Consider the following 10,415-nt stretch of genomic DNA (forward strand, 5'->3'; position numbering starts at 1 on the left):
TTTGGCTTTAAAATGTTATTTATTTTTTGCTCCAATTATGAAAATAACACGTTATCAGAACAGATAACAGAAAACACCAAAATCCCCCAAGGAAAGCGAGGCGGCCCCCGCCTCCCGCCGCCCGGGGAGCCCGGGTGGTGCCCGCGCCGACGACCCGTGCGGGGAGGCAGAGACCCAAGCAGTGCGCCCCATGCACACCCCACTCCCGAGCCGCCCCCGGAGCCGAGGGGCTGCAGGCGAGGGCACCCACTCTCAGCGCAGAGAGGGCTGTCAACTGAGGGAAGGAACGCCCAGCCCAGCTCCCCAGGGACTCCAGCTTCGGGTCCCTGAGCATGAGGACATTTTACCAAGACGCTGGGAAGGGCTGCAGAAACTGGAGGGGACTCCTGCGCACCCCTTTATTCCCCCCACTCCCTGATTCCAGATTTGCCGACGGTAGCGGTGGGGCCAGCGGCCCTGGGCACCCTGGACACTGCAGTCACTGATGAAGGGGCAGAGAAATGCCCAGGACCACCCAGCTCAGAGAGGGCCGGCCCGAGGAACTGCCGCTCCGGAACCCGTGCCTGGCCCGGGGTGCACAGCGCCCCAAGTGTGCACAGACGAGGGCCGCGTGGCGGCTGCGGCTCCAGAAGCATCCGTGGGCAGTGTGGCACCCGGCGCCGGGGCACCGAGGCCTGTGGGACGCGTCCCCTTCGCCGGGTTTTAGTGCCCAGGGCCCCACCCCGACCCGAGCCACACCACGACCACGCTCCCTGGCCCAGGGCGAGCCTCTCCTCGGCCGGAGGCTGGGGTCTCGGTCCCCGATCTATGAAGCGGGAACACCCCGCCCCACGGGCTGCCCGCGGGACCGCAGGGGCCGTGGGGGGCGCGCCGCATAGCCCGGGGGCGCCTTCGAGCCCGACGAAGGCCACGGCACACGCCACTCCTTCACGCTCACTCGTTGCACTGAGTCCCGCCATTCTCGCTTTCCGAAGGTCTGTTCCTCTGAGTGCTGAGCGCAGCCTCGGTGCGTGTGGGGGGGGAGGTTACCCAGAGCCAGCGCCCTTCTAGAAGCGTCCGGGCCGGCCGACTCCAGCCAGCAGCAGGAGCCTCACAGGGCTCTCAGACCACACTGGGCACAACAAAGGACAGGCCCAGGTGGGGGCCCCGCGGGGGACGCCGAGGCGACGCAGCAGACTCGGGGACGGAAGCCCTTTCTCTGGCCAAACTGGAGCCGTCCCCCCCAGGACGGCGGACACCCCGTCACTGTTCTCCGATCGCAGTTTTAAACACTTAACATGATACAGACATCTGTTCCTTGATGTTTTGTCTTTGTTCATCTGTCATCCTCAAAATGAAAGTCCAGAACCTTCCACACTAATTTTAAAGTCCGGCTGAACATTGAGTAACGAACAAAGCTGAAAACACAAAAGAAAAAAGATGGTTGTTGAGAAGCGCGTGTGCCGCGCCGCACAGCTCGGCGCGCCGCCGGCCCTGGCTGCGGCCCTCACGGCTCCCCGACGCCCTCCTCTCCACCGGCGCGACTGTCGCTTCCTCGCACCGTGGCCCAAAACGAGGCGCTTCACTGCCCACCCGTGTGGCGCACAAGCCCCGGGGCCCGCGCCGGCTGAGAAAGGCCCTCCTTCCCAAGGGACACACGGGGACAAACCTGTTTAAATTTCCCTCTAATTCTGTCTAGGTCTTCATGAAGTTTAGCATAGGTAGGGTCATCGTAAGGGAAATTCTCAATCATTCCAAGCAACGATTCTAAGACCTTCATCTTTTTGCTGTAAAGCACAGAAATAAAAGACTTTTAGTCCCCAGTACACGACAGGCTTGGCTCACGTAACAACGACGGCGACCCCTTACTTCAAAGCGGTGGGCGTGCTAAGCGTGGCCGAGTCCAGAAGCTGGGTGGTTCATTTCTTTATGGCACTAAACGATATTTATTTACCTAGCAACGTGCCCTCGCCCTCGCCCACGCCTCTGCACCAAGTCCGGATGCGCAGACTGACGCTCCTCGGTCCCAGCGTGGAGCCGGGCAACAGAGCGCGACATGCATGCCGACCGCGCCCCCGTCGGTCACAGACCCGGGGACGGACAGGACCAGACAGGAAAGGGCGCGCTGGGCACGAGCGGGCCTGCTCTGGGCCTGGGGATCTTCCAGGAGCAGACGCTGCCTCCCAGCCCCTGGGAGGTCAGCGGCAGGTGAGCCGGCAAGGCCCTCCCCGCAGGGACAGAACCGCGTCTGCCGTGCGCCCAGCTCCCCCTCCCAGGCGCAGAGAGCTCCGCGGGGCGGCCCGTGTGCAGGTGCGAGGTGTCCGTTCTGCAACCTCCCTGAGCCTCGGTGTCCTCACGTGTAAAGTGGGGGTACCCGCCACCTCACAGGTTCTCTAGAGCAGGGGTCCCCAATCCCCAGGCCGCAGACGGGCACCGGCCCGTGGCCTGTCAGGACCGGGCCGCACAGCAGGAGGAGAGCGGCCGGCCAGCAAGCGAAGCTTCATCTGTATTTACAGCCGCTCCCCAGAGCCAGCGTCACCGCCTCAGCCCCGCCTGAGATCATCAGGCGTTAGAGTCTCATGGGAGTCCCGGTCCCTGGTGCCACAAAGGTTGGGGACGGCTGCCCTAGAGCATCAGTCACCAGCAGGGAGCACGGAGCCCAGCACAGAGCGGGCGCTCGGCCATGCCCCCCCCCCTGCCCGCGGAAGCTTCCACCAGGTGCTGGAGGCCGGCGCTCACGTGGGGGAAGGGCGTTAATGCCAGCCACAGGCGTGCGCACGGGGTGATGGGAAGGGCGTTAATGCCAGCCACAGGCGTGTGCACGGGGCGAGGTGCCACGAGCAGCCCTGACCAGCACATCTGATCATCTGAGCATCAGGAGCATGGCAGCCGCGTCACGAGTGGGAATTTCAAAGAACACATCCTTAGGACGGGTCATGGCCGTTTGAAGCACCTAAGACCCGCTAGCGCCTGCTGCAGCTGCCGGCCTCAGACGCGCGAGTGCGGGCGTCCGGCAAGCGCAAACCGGTCCGCACGGACGACCACGGCTCCCTCTCTGAGAAAGTGCGAAACTGAAAGGTCAGAGCACGTTAATCGCAGCAGCAGAGCACGCGGTTTCCAGGGAGACCATGGGCAGATCCCGATGTGGGAACCAGCTGTTCTCCACCATGATGCAAAGAGTGCGCCACTGCCAACTCTGCAAGCAGCGACTTCTCCCTCTCTGGCCAGCTGCCCCGAACACATGCAGCAAAGTCAGCGCATGTCAGGAGGGTGTGAACCACTCACGGCTGATGTCACGAAAACAGCGCCACCACGGCCCCCAAGCTCAGCCCTGGCCAAATGCCGGCCTGCGTGCGGCTGCCCCAGCCGCTCAGAGGGGCAGAGCGGCCCCTCCTCACTCACTGAAAAGGTACAGCCACCAGGCATAAAGGGCCAACGTAAGCTCCCCGTGGTCTTCCCGGCATCACCTCGGTTTCCCAAGGGGCGACGCAGATGGCAGGGGTCTTCTTTTAACACCCTTACTTGGAACATTAAAAAGCAGAAGACTCTCCGTCAGCCTTCTACTGTTTTTTAAAAAACGGTGCTGACATAAAGTCCAAAGTGGGCGAACCACGGCTCTACGATAAAGGCTTATTAGGCTCGATGAGGCCTCAGGCCCCGCTGGCGCGGGAGAGCAGCATGGAGGTGGCCACGGGCCTCCGCCGGCCGCGCCGCCGCCGCTGCTCCTGCTCTGGCAGGCAGACGGGGGGCAGGGCTTGGAGCGGTCCGGGAACCCCTGCTCTGGGCGAGGGCCGGCCCCCAGGCGTGGGCCCCTGCACGGCGCGGCGCTCCTCCAGCGGACCTGGCGTGGGGAGCGGGGATCACTTCGAGAGCGCCTCTCCTCGTCCCTGTGGACAAAGTGGAGAGCCAAGCTCCACTGTGACTGCCACCCAGTGGTGCCACAAGCTGCATGTCACGATTCCAGCCACTATTCCAACCTGATCACTGGCCATCCTGATGTGTCCTCAGAGGAAAATCCTCCTGAAGAGACCCAAATTCAGTCAGCTCCCAACTATTCGTGCAAATGCAGTGGCCCAGGGACAGAAACAAGCCAGGGACAGGCAACTCAGAAGCACCCATACTCAGCTACAAGCATCTTCGTTCTCACTTCTGAATAGGGGCCCAAATTCTAGAAATTCAAAATATTCCAAACAAGACGACGAGCCACAAGGACAGGGGAATGCTGTTCTCCACGCGCCTCGCATCCTCCCCGGGCCAGGCAAAGCCACCGGCATCAGACGCATGCAGAGTGCCAGCTGCGGCTGTTTCGGTCCCCATGAGCGGCAGGACGGCCAGGCCACGTGGACCTTTTACCTGAGGATTCGTTTCCGGCTTCAGAATGAAGACGGGGTCAGGGGGCTTCCGCAGGCAGCACACAGTCAGGACAGTTTCCGAAGGCTGCAGTAACAGCTAACACACACTGAGGGCTTCCGAGTACCAGGCATGCGTCAAACGCACTGTGTTCTCATTAATGGACCTCCCTGGTTGCATTTAAAAACTGGTGACGAAGGAGTCACCGTTTCTGAGCCCTAGTCATACCAAGACTACTACTGCGCCCTGTTTACTGGAAGTTTAGGGGAAGATAATGGACATGATCAACGTCAACATTATTTTATTGGCAGGGTGTCCAACAGCCACCCGGTGCTCTGATGCCGCCAGGAAAAGCCAAGGGGACGTGAGGACTCTTGAGAAATAGTGACGACCGGTGTTCACCAAACACCAAAACCACGCCCGGCACGTTCTCGTCACGGTCATCCCCCTGACCTGCGGGCGCTGCCTTCCAAGGCCCACACAGACGGCTGGCGCCACACGGGACCGGCCCGGCGGCTACTGGCTCCCCGCGCACACAAACGCCTTCTCACTGACAGGAAGCACCTTGCGGCTTCTCTGTGGCACATGTGAACGGCCCACATCACCACGCCTGCGCTTTGCGGCCAGTATTAAGTACAATGAGGGTCACTTGAACACAGCTGTGACTCCATGACAGCTGATCTCATCACCCAGGCGGCGACTGAGTGACTCATGGGCAGGGAGCATCTGAACAAAGGGACAATTCACGTCCGGGGCAGAATGGAGCAGGACAACACAAGCCTGCGTCACTCTACTCATAATGGTGCACAATTTAAAACTTACGACTTGTTTATTTCTGGAACATTCCATTTAATATTTTCAGACTGTGGTTGACTGAATCCACAGATAAGAAGAACTACTATACTTTTTCCTGTAAGTCTCGTAACAAGCATCCAAGTTTGAGCTGATTGTTTCCTCTCTTTTCCAGAAGAGGACACAGAGACACTACCTGCCCGAGGTCACAGCAAGCTACGGAACCAGAACCCCTGGTCCACACACCGAAAAAGAAAGAAATCTCAAACCTGACCTGTCTTTCCCAGTGGCATGGCTGCACAGGAGACCTCTCCAAGCAACAGCGAAGCCTTGGTAGCACCCGACCTGTGAATTAACAAGAGTCAAGAGTGAAATTGATAAGCAACTAGCCACACCTGATCTACCTGTCACTCTCTCAAAACAAACGGAGGAATGGAGGGCAGTGGTGCTTCTTACACTGCTGTTCTACAAGGGCGTGTCGAGCATCAGGAAAACAAAAGTTAGGAGGTCAGGTCACAGCGGGGTAGCCGGCCTGGCCTCCAAGACGGATGGACCCCACCCGCAGTATTCGTGACCTTGGACAGTCCCCTCCGATTGTCTCAGGGCGGCCAGTGTAAGCAGTAGAACAGAGAGGGAGAGGCAGCACATGGCTTCTGAGGCTAGGCATCACAGACAATGTCATTCTGCCTTGCTGTCTTGGATCACTGGCTCAGGGGTCACTAGGATACTGAAATAGCCCCAAGGAGGGGTCCACAAGGTGAGGACAGCTGTGTGAGCTGTTTTACAGTGGCTCTTCCCACCCCGGTTGAGCCTTCACACGACTGCAGCCCTGACTGACCTCAACCCCACCATCAGGAGACCCTGGGCCGGCACCAGCCAGCTCAGCTGCTCCTGGACTCCTGACCCTCACACTCTGGTGACAGAATGTTGCTGTCTTAAGCCCATGCGTTTTGTGGCGATTCCCTCTGCAGCAGCAGACAGCTAACACAGTCGTGACTGCCTCACGCTTTGCATTTAGGGCCAGCTATCTGTGAGGCTCAATCTAGGATGATGGGCAGAAGAGAAAAATTATGAACTTCGTGGAATTTCGACATAAATGAAAATGAATATTTCACATAACACAGAGCACCCAGCCTCTGGGTGAGGATGCCGCTGGCTTCAGACAAGAGGCAGCACCATGATGTTCCCATGTAAAACGGGGTGACTGAGGACTGGTCTCATTCTCCAGCCCGCGCAGTTCGTGACTTCTACACAGCAGCATGCACCGTAGTTTCTCTACTAAGAATATTTCTCTATCCAAGGTCTACCTGGTCTATCACCATTTGAAGAAGCCTTAAGTTCAAGCTCAATCATACTGATCATGAAAGTAAATTATAAACTACGTGAAAAGGATTCATTTGTAAATGCGGGCTTCCACTCACCTCGGATCCAATTTTAGCTCCATGTAACGTGCCATGTTGCCTTCCTTCAATTATACCCAAACTACTGCCTTCTTCATAGCCTTCCTGATATCCTTCCCCATGAAACCTGAAACAGAGAAGCAAGCTTGATCAAATAAACAGGAGAGAGAGTAGCGTTCCTGGAACTTTGCCCTCTCATATTACCCAGACCTAGCCAGACAAGGCACGGCAGATTAGAAAAAGCACAGAATTTAGGTTGGAAAGTTAGAATCCAATCTCGGCTCTAACCCTTCCTCCTCCAGCAAGACCGACCCTGTATCTTTTGAGCTCAACCTGTCTTTTCTAGCATGAGAAGGGTGAGCTACCTGGTGATTCCCAAACATGGAAGAATACCAGAAACACACAGGAAAATTTCAAAGATACATATTCAAGAGCCTCAACCCCTGAAATTCAGTCAGGCTAAGGCCCAAGAATCTACTTCTCAAAACATCCTAGGTGACTCTAGTCTAGAGCCAGGTTAGCAAGCTAAAGTCCTACGAGTCTAGAAGATATACCACTTGGTCAATTGCTTCAAAAAAACTCTGCAATATATACATACAGGGCTTTCCATCACATCTCAGTAGACTAGAGGAGAGAAACACCATCAGATCACCACAAATTGTACGATGACTGTGGTGCCTGGAGGATAATAGAGGTTCTGACTTTGAGGGCTCAACAGTGGAACTGGCACCATCTTATCCTGCAGTCACCAAAGAGGAAAGGGGTTTGCGGGAGTCCCCAGGGAGGCAGTGTAGCAGGCACTGTGTGCGACTGGGTGAATAACAGAATCTACTAAAATAAACAACGGGATCCAATACTTAAGTCCGTGTTGGATTCACAATAAGCTCTAAATAAACGTCAGCAACTGTTAAATGTTCTCTCTTAAGCGACATCTATTGCTGTCTCAGGCACAAAACAACTCGCAGGAACCCCTCGTCACAGCTCTGGACACTCCCCAGGGGGCAAAGGGATGACGCCTGACACATTTATCAGCGCGTCCATGAATGCTGCCGTATGTCCTACCATTAAGGAACAAGAAGAAGGGGCAGTGCCCAGATGGCAAGGGTCTGTCCCACCCGCGGACGGGGCGTCCCTGGAGGAAGGCGGTCATGAGGCCGACCAGATGCTTGGGGCAGCCCCGGACGGCGGAGGCGGGTCTGGAGGAGCAGCTGGGCACGTGGCGCACGGCCCAGTGGCCCAGGAGTAAAGGAAGATCGATAGCGCCTCGGCCCCACACGTGTCCACTGCTTTCAGGGCCACAAAGCGCTGCTCCGGGCCCCGCACCGGTGGGACAGCAGGCCCGGGCGGCCGGCGTAGCCCAACCGGCGAGGGCGGAACCGACAGGGCCGGGGTCCCGGCCCCGGCCAAAGCCAGCCACCCACCTGTCATCCGCCATCACGATGGCGTCGAACAGGTCCTGACCCCCGGCCATGGCGGCAGCCCGGCCCCCCTCTGCCCCCGAGCTCCGCCACACCGCGCTGGCGTCGCTCGCCCGCGACCATCCGCTTCCGAGAAGGTGAAGCCCACTTCCGGAGGCCGCTACGCGGGGCAGGCTGGGTAAGGACGGCGCGCGGGAGGGTCCAGCCGGCGCAGGCGCGGGGCGGGACGCGTGCGAGGGGCCGGGACGCGTGCGCGGGGGCGGGGCTGAGCCGAGCTGGGCGGGGTCGCGGCCGCGGCCACACCCCCCGCCCCCTCAATGGGATTGTTGGTCCTGGGCCCCAGCGTCCGCTTGCGCGCGGGCGAGGGGTGTGACCCGTTTTCAGTTGTAGGAAACCGAGCAGATGGAATCGAATTGCCAAAAACGGCTAAGAAAGAACCGGGGAACAAAACTGGAAAAGCTGTCAAAGAACCAACGCCTCAGGAGGCTCTGCCCGTGGGATTTGGGGCAGAAAAGTCCCAGGAAGGGCAATTCCTGGGGTAGCGACAGGACCCAGAGGAGGGAGGCCGGGCTCGCGTGCTCACTGACCCCGACCCAGAGCCAGGGGCCACCTTCCAGGACGACATTAGACTTCAGACCCCAGCCTAAACTGCCACCAAGTCCACGTTAACAGTGACCCAGGGACTGCGGGCCTTGGTTCAAGAAACGCAAGCTGACTCGACCCTCGGCAATCTGGAACAGCGGCCGGTGACAGGGAACCGGCCCGGAAAGGCAATAGTAAATGTTGGCATCCGCTCTTAAAATTTTGAGAGTTATTCGAAAACCAGAAATAAAAGCAAAAGCAGAGTAATTCATAATTCATGCAGCGTCAATGCAGAGGGTTTGTGATCGGGAGCAATCAGTTCTCCCACTCCAGCTGGAAGCATCCCCCCACGCACACTTTTTAAACAGTGTTTAGATTCAGTTCTCCCATTTGACTTCTCCAGAGAGATACCAAGAGAATATGATTCTTTAAAAGGTGCTTCTATCAGCAACAACGGAACCTTCATGAAGTACCAGAAGCATCCTCACTGAAATAAGACTTAAACAAGTATGCCTTTATCACATGCCCATTAGACATTTTCTACAAGGCCTCACCAATGCAATGAAACACAAAACAGGCGCAAGCAGTATAAGCATCAGAAAGAAGACACCAAAATATTCGTAGGTGTGATGGCCCAAAATAAGCATTTAGGACATTCTCAGAATTGGCAATAGAGTTTAGCACAAAAAAAAAAAAAAAAAAGCACTTGCTTACTGTTATTTAAACAATAATTAGTAGTAGTAGTCTGAACAGGGAGGACCTGGGAAATTCGCTTTACGGGAGTCACAGTAAATTGCTTAGAAATAACAAGATTTGAGCAGGATCTATATAAAGAAAACTGGTGATACCGGGACCCTGGATAGGAACAAATGCAACCAAAATTCTACACGATCTGGGAGAAAAGCATCAAAATTCTAAATTTCATATGCGTGAAGAAGAATAACTAAGATGTTTTTGAAAAAGAGAAGGACACGGAGAACTTTCCCTAGCGGATATGTAAAGATAAAGTTTCAATGAAAATATCGTGGTGTTGGTTCAAGGAGAGACAGATGGCCGATGCTGAGCAGAAAGGCCTGGAAGGAGATTCTGAGCAGATGAAAAACCTCACACAATAACAAGAATCGCAAGTGAATGGGGAAAGGAAATTTTAATCAGTCACTATAATGGAAAAAAAATGGCTGTTAGGGAAAGTCGAGTTCCATTTACATCTCACACCCATTTAAAAAGTTGTAGACGATTCAAAGACTTTATTTGCTTTTTAAAGGGACATTTGATAATCTAGGTGGAGCATTCCGGTGAGTTTGGAGATGCATTTTTAATCCACGGTAAACCATTGGAGGAAATCACAAAGGGAAAAGCTGTAGATTTTACTACATGAAAATACCAACGTGTACATGTCAAAAGTGGCAATAAAATTAAAACCAGAGAAACGATCTTGGGATATATTTGTCATTACAACTAAAGGAACAATATTTCTGGTTTATGAAGAATTTATTCAAGTGGGTAAGCACTAAATGCATCCTAACAGAAAAATAAAATGGGCCAGGGAGACTTGAACGTGTAATTCACAGAAAAGAACAGTCTGACTGGCAAACAAAAGTAAAGCAAAGACAGCCTTATTAGGAATCAAAGGGGTGCTAATCGAAAGAACGATGAGGTACAATTTTTATCTTTTCAAATAGTTAAAAAGAAATTCTTTTTTTTTTTTTTTTAGAGTGACAAGATACTATCATTGCCTGCAGATACGTAAATTAAAGCTACCCGTTAGGCAGTGTGGAAAGATAAGGAGGACATTTTAACGTTTTTAACTTTGACCTAGTCACCTCACTTCTATGACTTCATCACTAGGAATCATCAGAGAAAAGCGACAGTGTTTTGTACGTTGAAGTTCAGC

General features: G+C 55.1%; 1 protein-coding gene across 1 annotated transcript; it reads right to left on the bottom strand.

Moving 5' to 3' along the window:
* LTO1 (LTO1 maturation factor of ABCE1) lies at positions 1-8,100 on the bottom strand. Its single transcript, XM_016131590.2, has 5 exons — positions 7,943-8,100; positions 6,543-6,648; positions 5,396-5,466; positions 1,649-1,766; positions 1-1,397 (listed from the first exon to the last, which is right to left on the bottom strand). Exons 1-5 carry the CDS (start codon positions 7,990-7,992, stop codon positions 1,329-1,331), a joined length of 414 nt encoding a protein of 137 aa, XP_015987076.1. The 5' UTR covers positions 7,993-8,100; the 3' UTR covers positions 1-1,328.
* Between the last annotated feature and the right edge of the window lie 2,315 nt (positions 8,101-10,415).

The sequence above is a fragment of the Rousettus aegyptiacus genome, unplaced genomic scaffold (genome assembly GCF_014176215.1).
Source record: "Rousettus aegyptiacus isolate mRouAeg1 unplaced genomic scaffold, mRouAeg1.p scaffold_m13_p_5, whole genome shotgun sequence".
Lineage (NCBI taxonomy): Eukaryota > Metazoa > Chordata > Mammalia > Chiroptera > Pteropodidae > Rousettus > Rousettus aegyptiacus.

Coding starts and splice junctions, on each gene's coding strand:
- LTO1 (XM_016131590.2), bottom strand. CDS start 7,992: ATGGCCGGGGGTCAGGACCTGTTCGACGCCATCGTGATGGCGGATGAC. Junction 6,649..7,942: donor ATCGTGATGGCGGATGACAG/GTGGGTGGCTGG, acceptor TCTCTGTTTCAG/GTTTCATGGGGAAGGATATC. Junction 5,467..6,542: donor GAGCTAAAATTGGATCCGAG/GTGAGTGGAAGC, acceptor GTTAATTCACAG/GTCGGGTGCTACCAAGGCTT.